At 48.9% G+C, this 19,592-nt stretch overlaps 1 protein-coding gene across 1 annotated transcript in view; it reads left to right on the top strand.

The window, feature by feature from the left end:
- The window catches only part of LOC6034268 (microtubule-actin cross-linking factor 1, isoforms 1/2/3/5), a 104,262-nt gene that overhangs the window by 50,263 nt on the left and 34,407 nt on the right, over window positions 1–19,592 (top strand). The window contains 6 exon segments of the mRNA XM_038257215.1: window positions 77–3,137; window positions 3,140–4,528; window positions 4,531–10,168; window positions 10,171–11,168; window positions 15,478–15,624; window positions 15,693–19,590. Of these exon segments, the coding sequence (XP_038113143.1) occupies window positions 77–3,137; window positions 3,140–4,528; window positions 4,531–10,168; window positions 10,171–11,168; window positions 15,478–15,624; window positions 15,693–19,590 (15,131 nt within the window).

Below are 19,592 nucleotides of genomic sequence, written 5' to 3' on the forward strand. Positions count from 1 at the left end.
CCCAAGACTTGATATTGATCTTTTGAGTACCAAAGCTATACTAAATTTTTCCCCCAAATTTTCTCCCCACCCCCAGAATAACCAAGATTTCCAACAACAAGCTGATCTACGACGCGACGGACTCGCGCGAGGGCTCGCCCACGAAGAAAGTGACGCGCGTGGACATGCAGCAGTCGGATGTGCACCAGCACCCGAACGGTGCTGCACCCGGCGGAGCGTCGTCGGTACAGTTTACGGAGATTCGCAGCTTGAAACGCATTTCGCGCAACAACGAGGCGGTCGGCACAAACAATGGCGGCGGCGGCGAAGACGGAGATATTCTGAACATGCCCGGGATCGTGGATCCGGTGAGTGGGCGCGTGTTGACGGTCGGGGAAGCGATTCGGATGAGGATCTTGGATGTGCGGACGGGCCAGTTGAATGTGGCGAACGGCGAGCGGTTGAGTTTGGAGGAGGCGGTCAGGAGGAAACTGATTGATGCGGATTTGGTGGAGAGTTTGCTGCGACCGGACGCGGTGCTGGACCGGGATGGGCGGGCGATGAGCCTGCTGGAGGTAATACAGAAGGAAATCCTCGAGGCGGAGAACGGCTACGATAGTACGGAGAAGCGAATCAAGGTAACGACCGGCGGCCACGATCAGCAGCCGTCACCGTCTGTTGTGAAGCGCACCTCCTCCTCCACACCTTCTACTGTAAAGTTTAATCCAAGTGAAGCAAAAAGTATTGTCGATGCCATTAAGCAGGGCCTGGTCGATGCCAGCGCGGGGCTTTTCCGGACCGAAACCGGTGACCTAATCACGCTAGCCGACGCCTACGAGTACGGGTACTTGATACGCAATGAGACGATCAAGATCGCACCGCACACGCTCTCCCTGTCCGACTCGATCGGCCAGGGCCTGGTGGACAATGGTGGTTGGGTCATTGATCGTAACACCGGCGATACGTTCCGACTGGATTCAGCCATCGCGAAGAGTTTAGTTTATTCGAATGTGAGGGAGATTGTGGACACGAAGAGCGACACCAAGATCACGGTCGCCCAGGCCCTCGAGCAGGGCATTTTGAACGCGAAAACGGGCCGTTACATGAATCCGGCCACGAAGGAAAAGCTCACCTTCGCCGAGGCCCGAAACAGGCAGCTTATCTGCAAGCCAATGACACTGAAAGACGTTTGTGATTTAGCTTTGTTGGATAAGGCGGAGAAGATCGCGTCTCCTACGAGACGTGAGCGGGTTAATATTCCAGGTGCTATTAGTTTAGGAGTGTTAGATAGCGATAGCATTAAGTGTGTGTACAAAACCAAGGGAGAACTGTTAACGTTGAAAGAAGCCCTCGAGCAGGAGATCATTCTCCCGTTCGAGAACCGATACCGACATTACGAGACGAAAGAACTGATGACCATTACGGAGGCGGTCGATCGCGGACTCATTTCGTCCGTGTCGATCAAGTCCATCTTTAACATTTTCGGTTTCAAAGATCCACATTCCGAGGAGTTTGTCTCGCTCAACACGGCACTCGCGAAGAACGTGGTCCGCAAAAAGGACGGCCGCTTCCAGCTTGACGTGGGCAAGGGAACTCTAATCGAACTGAACGACGCCGTTGCTCAGGGCCTAATCCGTCCAGAAGTGTACGAAATGCTCAACCGCAATGTCGGCGTCTTTGCCGAAGGCGGACATGAACTGACCCTACTCGATCTTGTCTACCACGAACTGATCGACACCAAAACCGGGTTCCTCCTAGAACACGGAACCGGCAAAGTGATTCATCTCGAACCTGCAATCGAACACAAGTTCATCACACCGGAAGGGGCCTTACTGCTGATTAGTCTCCTCAATATAACCCTGACCACGGAAACCGTCGTCAAAACCATCAAACGGTACGTAACGATCACGCACACCGGCGAGCAGATCGAGTCCCAACCGGACGTGCTGCTCTCCTTCACGGAGGCCGTTCGCCGTGGCCTGATCGACGAGAACACTCGAACGTATCGCGATCCGGCCACCGGCAACGTGTACTCCATACAGCAAGCTTTAAACCATGGCCTTATCCTGCCCGACACGGAAGCCGTGCCGCAGGACTCGGGTAGCAACGTTCCTAGCAAACCTTCGTCCATTCCACTGGAGTTTGAAACGCGCGTCACCCGGACGAGCAACTCCAAGAGTGTCAACATCACCACAGAGTTCCTCGAACGGGAACGCGACACCTCCTCCCATGAACTTCCACCCAACGGGTGGCTCCTCTCTGATGCCATCGAAAAGCGACTGTTCGACCCGGTGTCCGGAACGTTCATCGTCCCCGGCACCGATCGCATCGTCAGCTTCGAAGAGTGCATCAAGTTCAAAATTATCAACCCCCATTCGGCGTTCGTAGCGGATCCCAAGAACCGCCAACGCCGCGTAACGCTCGATCGAGCGCTCGAGAAGAAGATCCTCGACGCTACCGGTCAATACGCGCAAAACAAAACCAAGAAAATCCCCATGAAAGAAGCGATCGATCGCGAGTTGATCATCTTTGAACACTCGTCCGAAGAGATCCCCACTTCCACAGCGACTCGTAACCTTCAAATCACAAAAATCGCAGGTCAGCCAGACCTCCTCGAAATCCGCTCCGGCAACGACCACCCCATTTTCGTTGCAAGCACAAAGGTACCCGAGCTACTCAGCCCGGAACCCCTGCAACTCGCCCCGGGGATCATCTACGACCCCTCAACGGCGCTCGTCATCTTCACCGACAGCGGCAAGTCGGACAGCATTGTCAACGCGGTCGCAAGCGGTAAGCTCGACTCAAACCTGGTGAAGATCACCGACCCCGATACAAACGCACCGATCACGATCGCGGAAGCTCTCAGCCGAGGCATTCTCGATCCCAGCTCGGGTGAAATCAAAACCAACTCAGGGAAGTCGATCAGCCTGATCGAGGCTGCTCGCATCGGTGCTCTGGTTGTTTGTGGCGCCCCTCTGGTGGCCGCCGCAGGCGCCTTTGAACTGCTCAAAACTATGACCGACCCGAAAACGGGCGAGCAGATCCCAATTGAACTCGCGTACGAGCGAGGGTTGATCACCAAGAGTCAGCTACCGAGTCCCGAACGGGCCGCTCTTCAAAAGAAACTCAGCGTCGATAGTCGACGCTCTTCTGAGGTTTGGTAACGATCACCGTAAGCGGTGATCGCGCCCCGTTTATGCTGCAACGCATGCGAAAGTGTGTTCTGCGCCCGAAGGACGCCGCCGAGAAGGGCATCATTGACCAGGAAACTGCCAACGCGCTTGAAGATCCCAAACTTTTCGAAGGGAACAACGCTTCGCTCGAGCGGGTGATCGCGGCAGGTCGGTTGGACGGTAATCGCGGAAAGATTGTCGATCCACAACGGGGTCACACGCTGACGGTCAACGAAGCGATCCGACGCGGAATTCTCGATCGTCACGGAACGAACAATCTGTTCATTCCGTTAGCAAAGTCGTTGGCGGTTCCCGAGTTGAAGTCTCAGGGACTGCTGAATGCGGCGGATTCTAAGATTTTTCACCCGGAATCGGGTACGATGCTATCCCTGCGGGAAGCGCTGATTTGCGAGATCGTTGATCCTCTGACGGAAGTTACGGTTGAGGGTAAGAAACAAACCTTGGAGCAAGCGATCGAGGCTGGTTTTATGGACGATGACAACAACACGATCAACGGGGTTAAATTGTTTGACGCGATCAAGGGTAATGTATTCGTAGCTCCAAACTATTCCCCGAAAATTCCACCCGTTGGAATGACCATTCCAGTGATCGTCAAGCGAAACTTGCTCGACACTGATCGCAAGCAAATTACCCATCCGATTACGAAGCAGCCGATGGACGTCAACAGCGCCATCAAGAATGACTTCGTCATGGCTATTCCGTACACGCCAAACATAGACGCAGTCCAAATAAACGATGCTCTAGATCGCAAACTGATCATCACTGCCAATGAATCGTACAAGAACCCTAGAACTTCCGAAGAGATCCCCCTCCAAGAAGCCATCGAGACCGGTCTTCTTGAAGTGAAACCTCTACCAGAACTCGTCCAAGGTATGCAAGCCAACAAGGCGGTCATGTCCGTTACCGAGTCGGTCTCATCCTACCACACGATCACGACCAAAACCGTCGAAATCCAATCCGGCTTCGCGATGATCTCCACTACCGAGGTGCAGGACACCAACACGGGTGCGATCATGTCTGTGGACGAAGCCCGCCAAAAGGGCATCCTCTCCGACGCGGTTGACTCCGAGCGGCAGGTGCTCACCGAGGAGGTCAACATTAACTTTACCGACGCGCTACAGCGGGGTCTGCTGAACGTTAGCAAGGGTACCTTCACGCACCCAACCAGTGGCGATGTAATGTCCATTTCGGACGCCGTTGATCGCGGCTTCATCGCCACGAGGAATGCTAGCGACGAAGCGCTGAATCGATCGCCGGAAATGACGCACAAAGTTATCTCGACCATTCAGATCACGGGGCCTAAGTCGTCGAGCGTTGAACGGACTATACCAATTAGTCAGGTTGGGTCGAGTTCGGACCCTAAGGGGAGAGTAAACTTGGGGAAAATATCAAGGACGCCGCAAAACTTGGCCTAATGGCAGTTGTCGGAGCTCCAGTTTTAGGGGGAATGGCCATCGCAAGTGGCGTCAAGAAACTGTTTGAAAAGAAGGAAAGCGAGCAGTCGGAAACTGTTGTAACGCATTCCGGTGGATCGGTTGTAGAGTCCACAAGCAAGTATGCCAGCTCGTCAACGGTTCAAGTGATGACGAAGACGATGGAAGAAATTACTCCAGCTGGAGTTCAAGTGTCTTCGTCAGCAACAATCCCCACTGAAAGTTCAAACTCTGCCACCATACAGATTGTTACCAAAACCATTGAGGTTGAGGTACAGCCTGAAGAGTTGACCAAGACTTCTCAAAATAAGCCACAAGAACCAATTGCTACGAAACCTGTTGAACAAACAAAAGAACCTGTGACAAGCCAAACAGTTATCGAATCGACAGACCTTCCAACGGAACCGAAGGAAGGGGCTGGAATACTTCCAACGGAACCAAAGAAGGAATCTGAAGGTGTTAAATCTTCAGAACCTTCGGCAGTTCTTCCAACGGAATCCAAGGATGAGTCTGAAGTTGGCAAACCAAAAGATCACTCAGTGGAACCAACGGAAGATGCTGAAGTCATACAGTCGACGGATCTTCCTGCGGAACCAATGCAAGAATTTGAAGAGATTGATGAATTCAACGTTGATTCACAGTCCCAACCAACAGACAAAGATTCTGACAAAGAGATTGACGTTAGCAGTAAACTAGTAAGGGAAGCTTCAGAAGAACCTGCTAAACCCAGTGATGGTAAGCAGAAGGTTGAAGAAGATCGAGCAACGACAGCATTACCATCCTATCAAGAATCTGTAGAAATCACCAAGACAGTGTCCGTTGAATCGACTCAGGTTATTTCGGTGGAAACATCAAGTACTGTCTCAGAGAGCAAACTTGAAGACATGGAATCGATTTCTAAACAAGATCAACCACAAATTGAAACAAGCAAGGACAATACAAATGACAAGCCAACCATTCCAGCTGTTGCTTCGGAACACAAACTTCCAGTGACAGATTCAAAGAAAGACATTGACGAAGATCCATCAAATCTAAAGAAGTCAACTTCACAAAAACCAGAAGACAATTCAGTAAAAAGTTCTGCACAAGATACTGACAACGGCAACGACACCGGCAAGAAGATTCTGGACGCTGCCAAGCTTGGCCTGATGGCAGTCGTTGGCGCTCCAATTCTTGCCGGCAAAGCCGTAGTTGACGCGCTGAAGAAAGACGGATCATCTACACAAGAACCAGTGGAAGATTCAAATCATTCAGTGACGCAATCAAGAACAGATCCATATGCAGATCAGAGTAAACCTATTGGCAAGGGTATTGAAGAATCGAAACCCTTGAAACAGGAAGACAATTCAGTTGCGACAAAAGACAAGCCCGATCAAGTCGTTGCTGCTTCAGAACCTACAGCAATCGATGAGAAGGTCGTGGAGAAACAGCAAGTAATCAAGCAAGAACCAATTTCAGGAACTCCCGAAGTTGCTCAAGTTGTTGACAACAAGGCTGAACTTGAAGTAACTAAGGTAGCGGATGCTGTGGATAATGAGCCTATTCAATCTAATGACCAGAAAATTGCTGATCCCAATCAAAAGGATCTTGTGGAAAAAACCCACGAGGTTACTGAAACAAGACCTGATCAAGCACAGAAGTTTGAAGACGACACTACAGAAACTCACGATCGACAAGTCGATCCGATTTCCGATTCGGTCACCTCAGATACTGTTGAACAATCTACCCAACCGAAGGACAATGAACTTGTCAAGCCAGATGATCAGCACAGTACAGCTCAAGATCATGAGAACAATGCAACCCTCAAGGTTGCTGAACCACAACCCGGTCAAGTACAGAAGGTTGCAGATCTTACTTCAGAAACTCAACATAAAAAAGTCGATCCAGTTTCTGATCCGGCAACCACAGATAATGTTGAACAACCTAAGAACAAAGAACCTGCCAAATCCGATGACCAGCACAGTACTGCTCAAGATCTTGAAAAAGCTACACCTTATCAAGTACAGAAGGTTGAAGACCTTACTTCATCTTCAGATCTTCAAAAGCAAGCTATTTTACCCACAGAAACTCAAAAGGCGCAAGATCACCATTTCGATCAAGTTGCCGTTCCGGCTACCTCCGGTACCGCTGAACGACCAACGCAACTCGAATCGACAGGCAAAGAATCTTCGTCCAACGAAACCGGCAAGAAGATCCTGGACGCTGCCAAACTTGGCCTGATGGCAGTCGTTGGCGCTCCGATCCTCGCCGGCAAAGCCGTTGTAGACGCACTTAAGAAAGATCATTCCACTGAAGATGCCCCCCCGCACCAGGTCGCTGCGTCTCCCGGAGACGGACGGCGTGAGTTCAAGGAGCTCGAGCAGACCATCGGCGAGATTCTTGATCGGGAAGACGATGGTAAGCTGCGAACTCCGGAGAAGCACGTTACGTTTGATATTGAGGAAAGTCAGGGACCGACGGATGTACAGTACGAGCGGATGCCCTTGGGCGAAGCCATCTCGCAGGGTAAGATTCTGCCCAAGCAGTGCAAGGTACTGGTGGATGACAAAGAGATGCCGTACACGGTGGACGAGGGTTTGAACAATCGTAACGTACGGATTTACGACATTGTTGATGTACTGAGTAAGGAGTTGGTATCGTTTGTTGAGGGTGAAACCGATGCTTTGGTTATTGATGAAACGCTGACCAAGCAGAAGCTAATTGATTTGGGACTTTTCGATCCGGAATCGGGTAGCTTCACATCGCCAAGCGGTGAGCGCATTTCTTTCCGTGACTTGTTGTGCAGCACTGGTTTGATCGATCCTAGCACTGTATTCGTGAAGGATCTCGGACGGGACAAGTACGAACCGTTGGATGTCGCTTTGCAGAAACATCTGATCGACAAACATACGGGTCACATGCTGGACAACAAGACCGGCAAGAAGGTCAAGTTTGTTGAGTGTTGTAAACGAGCTTGGATCATCCAGCGCGAACCTTCGAGTGAAAACCTCGACCAGTCACCTACGCTGACCGAAGTGTTGGACGCTGGACAATTCAACCCGCAAACGGGAGAAGTTCTGCAGAACCAAGTGAGCGTTCCGATTGCCGAAGCTCTTCGAGCTGGCTTTATCGACAACGACTCCGTATCCGTGCGTGATCCAACCGACGGTGAAATTGTACCTCTCCAGGTCGCCATTGAGCGAGGAGTGATCGATCTTAAACTTGGCGTTATTTACAACCGAGAAACGCAAGAGGAGATCGATCTTAACGAGGCGTACAACCGGGGTTACATGCTGGCCGGCAAGCGCAAGCCAATCTCGCTTGAAGCAGCGGTTCGCAAGGGTCTGTACAATCCCGAGTCTGGGCTGATCCTCGACACGATCACCGAAGAAATGGTTGACGTGCAGCAGTCCGTTGACAAGGGTATCGTCGATCCGAAGATCTCCAACATTAAGGATACTCGCGAAAACGTGCTGGTTCCACTGCAGGCTGCTATCGACCAGAAGCTGATCGATACGGAGTCCGGCAAGTTGAAGGATACCAGCACGGATGAGCTGGTCTCGTTGGACGTTGCTCTCGAGAAGAAGATGATGGACACCAAGCAGGTTACGCACAGCTTGATCGATGTACTGAACAAAGAGTTTTACAATCCAAAGTCGGGTAAGATCTTGAACCCCGGCAACGGTGAAGAGAGCATCCTGAAGGATGCGGTTCAGGCACGGTTGATCGAGATTGACAGCGTTCTGATTCGGGATGAGCGCAAGAATGAGGTTATGAAGTGCGCGGATGCTATTGAGAAGGGTCTGGTGGATGATGTTCGGGGTGTGTTGACGCGACCCGAACTGACGCTCGATCGTGCCTACCAGAAGGGGTACATTCTTAGCAACAAGAAGCCGATTTCGTTGACGGACGCGCTGGTGCGAGGTTTCTACGATCAATCCAGTGGTCTGTTGCATATCGAGGGTGCTCCAGGGGTTACGTTGGAGCAAGCGATCGCCAATCAGGACATTTCAACGTCTGATCTGATTGTGCGCGATCCTAAGAATCGGGGCGTGGCCAGCTTGGCCGACGCCATCAAGGAAGGTCTGGTTGATCCCGTTTCGGGAACTGTTGTAGATTCCGGATCTGGACTTAGTATGGGAATGCTGGACGCCTTGGAGCGTGGCATAATCGTGGTTGCGAAGCGACGATGCAGTCTTCCGGACGCCGTTTTCCGCGGGTTGTACGATCCCAAGTCGGGTCAGTTTAGCAGTACGACAACGCCGGAAAAGATGTCCACGGAACGTGCGATTCGTCGTGGAATGCTTGATCCGGAATCGACGATCGTGAACGTAGCCGGGAAGATTTTGCCGTTTGAACTTGCAGTTGAGAACGGTACGGTGGATGTTAAGCGGGGAACGTTGGTTGATGAAGTGGGTAACAAGATCGACTTTAGGGAAGCGTTCGATCGGGGACTGCTGGTGGAGGTTAGGAAGCCGATCAGCTTGAGCGAAGCGGTTCTGAAGGGCATCTACCGTGAAAGTAGTGGTCTGTTTATGGACCCCAAGAACGGCAAGAAGCTAACGCTGGCTCAAGCGATCGCCGAGAAGATGATCGATCCGCATTCCGTTCAGATCAAGGATCCGGTCACCGGGTACTACAAGAACCTCGATCTGGTTGACGCGATCGAAACAGACCTGATCAATGGTCAGAACTCGAACGTTAAACATGGTAACGACAAGATCACGCTGAAGCACGCGTTCGACATTGGGTTGTTGTACGACAAAAACGCCCCGATCAGCTTGCAGCGCGCAATCCACCAGGGTATCTACGAGGACAAGAGTGGCAAGATCGTGGATCCGAGCTCGGGTCGCAAGATCACGCTGCACGAAGCTACGCGCAAGTTTGTGATCAATCCGCAGCTTCCGTGCTACTTTAACGAGCGCGATGAGGTTATGTTGAATTTGTTTGAGACTTGCCGGGCGAAGTTGATCGATCGGAGGGAGGGAGTGTTTAAGGAACCGGGGAGTGAGGTGTTTATTCCGCTTAGTGAAGCGCTCAATTTGGGACTGATTGTGGACATTGAGAGCGCCGGGTTTGGACTTTATGAAACGCTTGCAATGGGCTTCTACGATACGAAGAGTGGGAAGATTTTGCATCCGATCACGAATCGTAAGATTACGCTGGAGGAAGCTTGCGTCGAGGATATTGTTAGTGGGGAGTCCTCGATCGTGAAGAATACGGTTACCGGGAAGTACGTGAGACTTCCGGAAGCGATTGAGGCGAAAATTATTGACCCAGTGGAGGGAAGGTATGTGCTTCCGAAGGGAAATAAGATTGATCTCCAGGAAGCTCGGAGGAAGGGTTTGATTGTGACCAATCAGAAGCTGCTGTCGATCGAGAAGGCGATCAAGTTGCAATTGTATCGACAGGATGAGGGTACGTTTGTTGAGCCCACATCTGGGGATCGTTTGAGCTTGCAGGAAGCACTCGACAGTGGACTGTTGGACTTTGAAACGACGGTTTACAAGGACGCAGTGACGGGACAGGACAAGCCGTTGAGGGCGGCGATTGCGGAGCAGGACATTGACGTAGAGAAGGGAAGGTTTTGGACAGGAAGTCGAATAGATCGCACAACTTTGACGTGGCGTTCAATAAGGGTTTGTTGGTGACGGTTCAGAAGCCAATCACGGGTAAGATTTTGGAGAAGCGACAGAGTATGGACAATTTGTTGGGGGTTTCACCGATAGGAAAGGGACCGAAGGAGATGAGTTTGAGAGATGCACTTAAGTACGATACGTTGTCGTTGGATAGGTCTGTGTTGAAGCATCCGGAACGTAGGGTATTTGTACCGTTGAAGGTAGCGCTTCAGGAAGGGTTGATCAGTGAGGAAAGCCGGGCCACCGTAGATCCGAAGCAGTCGTTCTTCGTGTTTGACGGGAATCAAGTCGTGTACGTACGGGAGCCACTGAGCTTCGACCAAGCGGTTGAATCCGGTCTACTGGACGTGTCGACCGGGAAATTCGTGTACAAATCATCGACGATTGGTGGTGGTGCAACCGATGCAAGCGATGTGGTAGAACTGTTGAACCTGAAGGATGCGATCGGCCAGGGTTACATCGACCCGGAGTCGGTCCTGTTGAAGGACGGAGCCAAGAAGAAGTTGCTCCCACTGCCGGAAGCGTTCCGCAAGGGACTAATCGATGCCGACAAGTCGAATGTACTCGACACCAACACGTCCAAGCTGACGACGCTGCAAGCCGCGGTAGACTCCGGTCTGCTCGTGACCCCGAAGCGGGCAATCTGTCTCCTGGAGACGCTAGACTATCACTTGTACAACCCCGAGCGGGGCCTCTTCGAGGACCCGTTCCACCCTAACCAATACAAGACCCTTGACGAAGGCATCCGGTCGGGCCTTATCGACCCAACAACAACAATGGTGCGCGATCTCGGTAACAATAGTGAAATCGTCCCGTTGTCAACCGCCGTCGGCAACGGGCTCATAGACTCGGTCAGTGGACTTTACAATGTCGAAGGTGAACACGCTAAGATTGACCTTACGAAAGCACGTGACCGTGGATATCTCATGCTAGCGGAACAACGGGTAAGTGGTATTGCACTGTACGCCAGCAATCCCCCAAAAAACGCGACCAGATTTTGTTGTGTTCCTTCACACTCTTATCTGTTTTTACCCCTTTTTTATTTACATAAGTTTCGTTGTTTCGCCATCAGAGAATGTCAAGGCCTAAAACTCATCAACCCTCTCTCAACTCAACGCCATTACCTAGAATGACCTCGCTGTTAACCAACCAAATCACCAACCACCCTCTAGTGGAGGAAAAAGGAACCTGCGACGACATAATCACAGAAAGCATTTTCCAAATTTCGACCCACAAAACAACTTCTGGCCTAACAAAAATCTAAAACGCAGCTCGGCTTCAACTCTGTGATTTTCTTTTTTCCTTCTGGAAATCGTGTCCCATTGATTTCATTTGTGCGCGGGTCATCAAAATTCATCGTCATTTCAGTTTTTTAAGTCATTTAAGTCATTTCATTTTAAGATTTAGAAGAAAAAGATCGAGCCAAAAATCGAGTACTATCGAAATAGAAAAGTGACGTACGTGCGATCATGAAAACGGAATAAACATTCAAGTGATTTGATGATTGTTGGCGGTTTTACTCTCTGTTTGTACATCTGCTTTTTTCTGCAAACTTTGCACGACTATAAATACACATTTCTTTTTCCACAAAATGCACTAACTTTTCTTGCACATCATTCTTGCGTTTCTGAACAGTTTTAAAATGTAAAGCTATCTTTTTTCAGTCAGGTACGGACATTTCTCGAAAAAGAATAAATCATTCAATCGAAAGGAAAAATCCCTCAAATCTCGAGACGATAGAACGCATGCAAAAAAAAATTCGATAACGAGAATCGATCACGAAACCTTTGAGCTGACTAGCACGTGCATTTACAGTTTCGGCCAATAAACACAACTCAATCAGGATTAAATTGGGTAATGGATCAGTTGAAACTTCGGCATCGGTCATTCGAGAGCATTATGCTCTCCGTGTCAACATTATCCTCAAAACGAATTCATGACCATTTACTCTTGGCTGTATACTTTGAATGTAAATTTATAAAAAGTTTCTAACAGTTTAAAAAAATATTAATGTGGACGTGACTAACTGTAAATTGAATCCTTATCAAAGTTAAACAACATTGATAAATAAAATATATTTTCATCATTTTTATTTTAATAATTGGCAACCTTGCTTTACAAGAACATAATCAAAAAATATGTATAAAAAGTAAATCAATACTCGAATCATCTGTACAATATCCACAAACCAAATTCTCAAGCATTTCTTTGCTCTAGAACAGCGATTCTCAACGGGGGTACCGAGCCTACTTGATTTACATAGCAGGGGGTACCAGCCTAGAAGAAGGTTGAGAATCGCTGCTCTAGAAGAACAATATTTGTTAATTATTAATTCTCTAGTTTCGCAAATCGACTTTTGTTGACTTTTATCCAATAATATAAAAAATGATTGGTTTGTACATAGTCTTCACACATTTCCATTAGAAATGCTTATATAAATAAACAATATTTTTAACTTGAGATTTTCTGACCGATTTGGTGTCTATGACAAAATAGCAGATTTTTTTTACGAAAAGCTGTGCAATTTTTTTTAAAGTTTAGTTGAACAGAAACTGGTTACTAAGAATTAATTTTGAGAAAAATGAGATTTGATCGGTTTATGTTGGTATTTTTCCGGAAGTTTCTGTTACATTAAAAAAAATCAAGGCTCAAAAACATTAATTCATTTAATAAAAAATATGATTAGGTTTTTTTTTCAATCACTAAATCTATCAGAAATTCCTTCTAAAGACATTTCTGATGTTTTCATGAGATTGTTTTTTTGAAAGTTGTCAATATTGTGTGAAAATTGTAAGAATAATAATGTAAAATGGCTTCCTCGATCATAGAAAATTTGATTCAAAAATGTCGGAGTCTTTTTAAATTGAAGCTAAGTTACTTCACATACGTAATACTTAAGTGACACACTCAACCCCCGGTGGTTGGTAACTTTTTCGTTTGACACTTTTTTAGTTTGTACCCCGTTGGTTGGTCAAAGTCAAACTAAAAAGTGACAAACTGTCACTTTTTACACGGCGCTCACGCACACTATCAAAACAAACGTTTGACTCCGTGTAAAAGGGGTGTTAAACTAAAAAGTGACCCCGTTCGTTTGACAACAGTTGGTGTCAAACCACCGGGGTTTGAGTGTAATTGCGACCAGACCTACTTCGCATTTTTAAACGCAGTGAAAATTGATTTTAATAAAGTTTCTGTTCAAAACTAACATTTTATTCATTTCAACATTTTTTTAAGTTAATATAAAAAAATATATAATATCCGCTTCAAAACACTTGAATGCTTATAACTTCCCACATATACTTCAAATGCTCCCACGTACTAGGCACTGTTCGATCTTGGCCTTGCATGTTTCAAAATCACTTATCATTTCAAGCGCCACCACCACCGTCCTGTCATCATTTGCTCTCGGTTCTGTTAGCATTTCAAGAATATCCTATTATGTGCTTCTTTCTTAGCCCGACAATTTTCAGTGTTTCTCCTTCAAGTGCATGTACTTTTTGGTTAAAACAACTACAACTGCTGAAAACAAGCTGTTTTTTTCGCCACTACTACAAAATACTGCTACAAAAATAAACCTTAACACTATACCAACACACTGTCACATTTTCTATTGACCTTTTTGTCGGGAGTACTTCACGTGCTCAATTTTGACAGTGAGTTTGACATTGCGTTACCTCTTTGTTGATTTGCCAAAAATTATGACAGTTCAATGTCAGTAATCAATAAGGTAACGCAAATGTTGACCAACTGTCAAACGCAGCACTCCGATAAAAGGGTCATTTGTAAATGCACGCACACACAACCCACAAAAAAAACGCCCAACAATCGAATAAATTGGAGTAAATTTAAAGATGATAAAATGCTACGACAACGAACGATTTGTTAGAGAAATTTTCGAGGAAAAGCGTGACAGAAACAAAAAATCGTCACAAATTCATACACCACAGTGAAACCAACCACCACCAACACAACCACGTCATACAGGATGAAGCATGTGAAGCAGTGTTTACACACTCACACCCATAAAAAGAAAAATCGCGTTGTGTGAGTGTCGGTGAAGTAAAAATGATCAGCGAAAAGCTGTAAGTGCATCACATAACCTAACAATCGCCACCAACAAAAACACTATCAGAGCCAACACCACTCGACCAATACTTTTTCCTTCAATACAAACAAAAAATGTAAACACTCGACTAGAATTAAGTTTAACGTTGTTCTATCTCAATGTTTATGCATGTGTTTCACAAAAACTTTATTTATTTCAAACTTTTAATTGTTTTGTGTTTTTCTTAGTTTTATTGTTAACTTTTGTTTAATTTTCAGGAATGTAAATATTCGCAATTTTAACTTTTTTGTTTTGTATTTACAACTACTAAAACACAACTGCATGTTTCTAACCTCCAACTGAACGGACAACAAAAACAAAACTCAGTACACAAAACTAACCCCAAACAAACACACACAAATTTTAACCCAACCAAATGTGAATTCGACTGTTTTGCGTGTGCGTGACCACTCCCTCAATAAGCGTCTTGAATGTGTTTGTTGTGTATATTGTATAAGTTGCTATTGGTTACCACTCTGTCTCTCTCGCCTGCCTTTTTTGTGTCCCGAGGGACAGACACATTGGTTTCGGCACCGACCGCATTTCGGGACCAATTCTGGAGTTTTTTTTGAAAAGGTCCTATAAACAAAATTTTCATTTTTTGCTTTTTGGGTGTTTTTGAATACCCCTGACTCAAGGCGGTTCTAAAAACACCCAAAAAGCAAAAATTTGAAAATTTGTTTATAGGACCTTTTCAAAAAAAACTCCAGAATTGCAGCGTCTCTTTCTTATTCTTTTGTGTATGTTACTCTTATTTTGTGTGCGTGTGTGTTTATCTTTTTATGTTATGCTATTGTTTTCTTCCCCTCCCCGTGGTACTGTTGTCTCCTTTTTCGTCTGTTGTTTTCTGCTGCTCCTGTTGGTTTTATTGTTTTTCTTTTATCAGTATGTTGTGCTTTCTATTTTCAGTGTTTTGTTTACTTTTCCTTGCGTTCTTTGGTGTTTATTTCGCATTCTGTTTTTTTATTGTGTCATCATCATTAATACATTTTATCGCCATCTGAAATACAGGAAAAGCAGGATGAGACCTTTTGTATTATATGATTTAATTTGCTTTCAAATGTTGTCCTTTATCACTCTCAAATCTTGAAGAAATATGCTCACTGTCTTCTCTCCTTCCCATCACCCTATTGTTTTTATCGAAACAGCAAGCGGTCGTTGAGAAATTCGCCCTTTGCGAGGACCACCTTTCCAAGCTGCTCGAATGGATCACCAAGGTCGAGCAGGACATCGCCTCTGTTGGTGGACCCAAGGAACGCGTCGACGATTTGCGCAATCAAATTAATTCGCTCAAGGTACGACGTGCTCTGTCCGTCCTAAGCAAACCTGTTAAACTAATCACTTCCTTTCTAACCTAAAACAGCAAATCAAGGAAGACATCGACACGCAGTCACGTCCGGTTGCGTCCTGCTTGGAGCAGGTGCGCCAGCTGGTCCTGACCGGCGGAGACGTGCTGAGTGCCCCGGAAGTGGCCGGCCTGGAGAGCTCCGGCCGGGAGTTGCGTGCCCGTGTCGACAAGGCGCAGGACCGTACCGGTAAGCTGCTGAGACGACTTGGCGGAGCTCGCGATGAGCTGGGTAAGCTGCGTTCCGAGCTGGACACCTTCACCAGCTGGCTGCAGACGTCTCGACGTACGCTCGAGGACAAGGAGAACACGCTGTCCGACCTGAACCAGCTGTCCAACCAGTCGGAATCGGTGAAGGAGTTCCACGGAGACGTGATCGCTCACCAAGCCGACCTGCGGTTCATCACCATGTCGGCGCAAAAGTTCGTGGACGAGTGCAAGGACTACCTGACCGTGCTGAACGATTTCCGTACAACGCTGCCAGAACGACTGCCGCACATTGAGCAAATCTCCAGCTCGGACAGTCCAATCCGACAGGAGGTTTCACTCGTTACTGCCCAATATCGGGATCTGATGAGCCGATCGAACGCCCTGCTGGATCGTCTGGCCGGACTTGGAGGTCGTCAACGCGACTACCAGGAAGCCCTCGAGAAGGCACGATCCTGGCTGCGTGACGTCCAAATCCGTGTCTCGTCGGTACTATCCGATCCCATCGCAGCTGATCCACAGTCGGTACAGGACCAGATGAACCAAACTAAAGCGCTGCAAAGCGAATTCCTGTCCCAGGGACGTCTCATCGACAACGTACAGCTCTCGCTCAACGCTCTTCTCAAGTCGCTGGCCGGTCGCCTCAGTCCATCCGAGGTGTCTGCCCTGGAAATCCCAGTAGAAGACGTCAAAGACAAGTACAAGCAACTGCTGGAAGCTCTCGGCGATCGCACAAAACTGCTGGACACCGCTTTGGTCCAATCGCAAGGAGTACAAGACGCCCTGGACGGACTATCCGGATGGATCAACCAATCGGAGGACAAGTTCAAGCTGCAAAACCGACCGGCATCGCTCATCAAGGATCGTCTCAACGAGCAAGTCCGTGAACACCGTGGACTGCTGAACGATCTGGAATCTCATCGCACAAGTCTGGAGAGCGTCACCCTGTCAGCCCAAGAGTTGATGGCAACCGCATCAAATGCCCGTCTTGCCAAGCGAATCGAAACCAACCTAAGTGACGTAACTGGACGATTCGAGAAACTGCTGGACAAGGCACTGAAGCGCGGTGAATTCCTGGAAGACACACTCGCCCAGCTGACCAAGTTCAACGAAGATGCCACCAGCGTCGAGCAGGAACTTCTGAACGCGCAGGAAGCTCTCGAGGGACGTGAACTGGCCTCGCTGCCGGCTGACACCCTTACTCAACGCATGATCGAGCTCACCCGGAACAAGGAGCATCTGCGTCCACTGTACGAGAACTGTGTACGTCTGGGCAAGGACCTAATCGCCAAGCGTGACGTCACCGATACCGGAGTTGTCCGCGATCGCGTCAAGGCACTGGAGAACGCCTGGAAGAACTTGGACGTTACCCTGGAGGAGAAGCTGAAGCTGGCCAAGCAAAAGTCGGAGCAGCTGAACGCGTACGAAGACCTCAAGGATCAAGTGCTCGTGTGGCTGTCCAGCATCGAAACCAGAACCAACAACCTGGCCCCGGTGGCCGTCGATGTGGACGCGATCAAGTACCAGATTGAAGAGGTGAAACCACTGGTCAAAGAGCACCGTGATTACGGAGTGACGATCGACAAGGTCAACGATCTTGGTGCCCAGTACGATGCCCTCGTCCGTCCCGATAGCTCAACTCGCAAGCGCTCAGTCTACAGCCCAATCAAGCGATCTACCGTCAGTCCGATGCGTCGCATGTCGGGAGAGGCGCGATCACCCAGCCCAACCAAGAGCGGTGGCCTGATGGTGGGACAAAGTCCAACCGTGTCGCCGCTGTCTCCCGGTGGATCGAGCGGATTCGGTAGCCGGCGCTCGTCGCAAGACGGGTTCCAACTAACCGATCTGACCCCGATTCAGCAACAACTGACGGAAATCAACAACCGGTACAGTTTGGTCGGAGCACGCCTGAACGATCGGCAGAATGAGCTGGATTCTGTGCGGGATGAAGTACGCAAGCACCAGGAAAGTCTCAAGACGCTGGCTAGCTTCTTGGACAAGATTCAACGCCAGGTCCCGAAGGAAGTCATCAGCAACAAAGACGAAGCCGAGCGATGCAACAAACAGGCGCGTAAGATCTTGGAAGAAATGTACGAGAAGCAGAGTCTGCTGGACTCCACCAAGGCTCAAGTTAAAGATCTGCTGAAACGCAAGCCAGACGTGCAGGGAGCAGACCGATTGCGATCGGATCTCGATACAGTGGCTGACCGCTGGAAGAACCTGCACGATCTGTGCAAGGATCGTATCAACTTCTCCGAACAACTTCGTGACTTCCTCGATACCCATGACAACTTGAACACCTGGCTGGGAGCAAAGGAGCGTATGTTGACCGTACTCGGACCGATCTCATCTGACCCGCGCATGGTTCAAAGCCAAGTTCAACAGGTGCAAGTCCTGCGCGAAGAATTCCGTGGACAACAACCACAGCTGAACCATCTTCAAGAAGTCGGCAACGCCGTTCTGGAATACCTGCGAGAATCCTCTCCGGAAAGCCAGTCCGTGTCTACCAAGCTGAAGAACGTACAGAAGAAATGGGACGATCTTGTCGGACGACTCGACGAACGCGCCCAAAGCTTGGGAGCAGCCGCCGACACTTCGAAGGAATTCGACGCTGGCTTGAACCGTCTGCGTGAAGCTCTTCAGACCATCAGTGATAATCTGGATGGCCTGCCGACGGACCGCGATCACCAGGAGACGCTGCGTAAGATTGAAAACCTCGAGCGACAGCTTGAAGGACAGCGTCCTCTGTTGGCCGATTCCGAAGCAGCTGGAGAAGCCCTCTGCCGAGTGCTGAGTGATCCTGCATCGCGTGCTGACGTCAACGCCCGTTTGGGCGCCGTTGGCAAGCAATACCAAACGCTGCAGAAGAAACTGGACCTTAGAAAGGCCGAGACCGATGCTGCCCTGCGTGATGGACGCCAGTTCGCTGAAACTTGTGCCCGCACTCTCGGCTGGCTGTCGGGAGAACTGGGTAATCTGACCGATCGCCTACTGGTGTCTGCACACCGCCCAACTCTGCAGCACCAGATCGATACCCACGAGCCAATCTACCGCGAAGTGATGAGCCGTGAACACGAAGTCATCATGCTACTCAACAAGGGTCGTGAACTTCAAGACAAGCCCGGACAAAGCCCAGATCGTGCCGTACAGCGAGATTTGGAGAAGATTTCCCAGCAATGGGAACGTCTACGGAACACCGCCGTTGATCGTCACTCGCGACTGCAGACCTGCCTGGAACACTGCAAGAAACACTCCGCAGCATCGGAGACATTCCTGACGTGGCTGCGAGGAGCGGAAGACAAGCTCAGCTCGTTCAAGCCTGGAATTATGAAGAAGTCCCAACTCGATCAACAGCTGAAGGAACTGCAAACGTTCCGTTCGGATGTGTGGAAGCGATCGGGAGAGTACGAGAACACTCGCGGATTGGGCGAAGCATTCATTGGTGCCTGCGATGTGGACAAGGAACCGATCAAGGCGGAACTTCAGGACATGAAGGACCGCTGGGAGCGCCTGAACAATGAACTTATTGCGCGAGCTCAAACGCTCGAAACCTGTGCCAAGCGACTGGGAGATTTCAACGAAGAACTGCGAGACTTGGAGCATGCCGTTGGCCGTTGCGAAGATCGCCTGGCAGCTCATGACGCGCTGGGAGGTGCCGCTAAGGACCCGAAACTTTTGGATCGTGTCAAGGCCATCAAGGAGGATGCGGCT

The sequence above is a fragment of the Culex quinquefasciatus genome, chromosome 2 (assembly GCF_015732765.1).
Source record: "Culex quinquefasciatus strain JHB chromosome 2, VPISU_Cqui_1.0_pri_paternal, whole genome shotgun sequence".
In the NCBI taxonomy this organism is placed as follows: domain Eukaryota; kingdom Metazoa; phylum Arthropoda; class Insecta; order Diptera; family Culicidae; genus Culex; species Culex quinquefasciatus.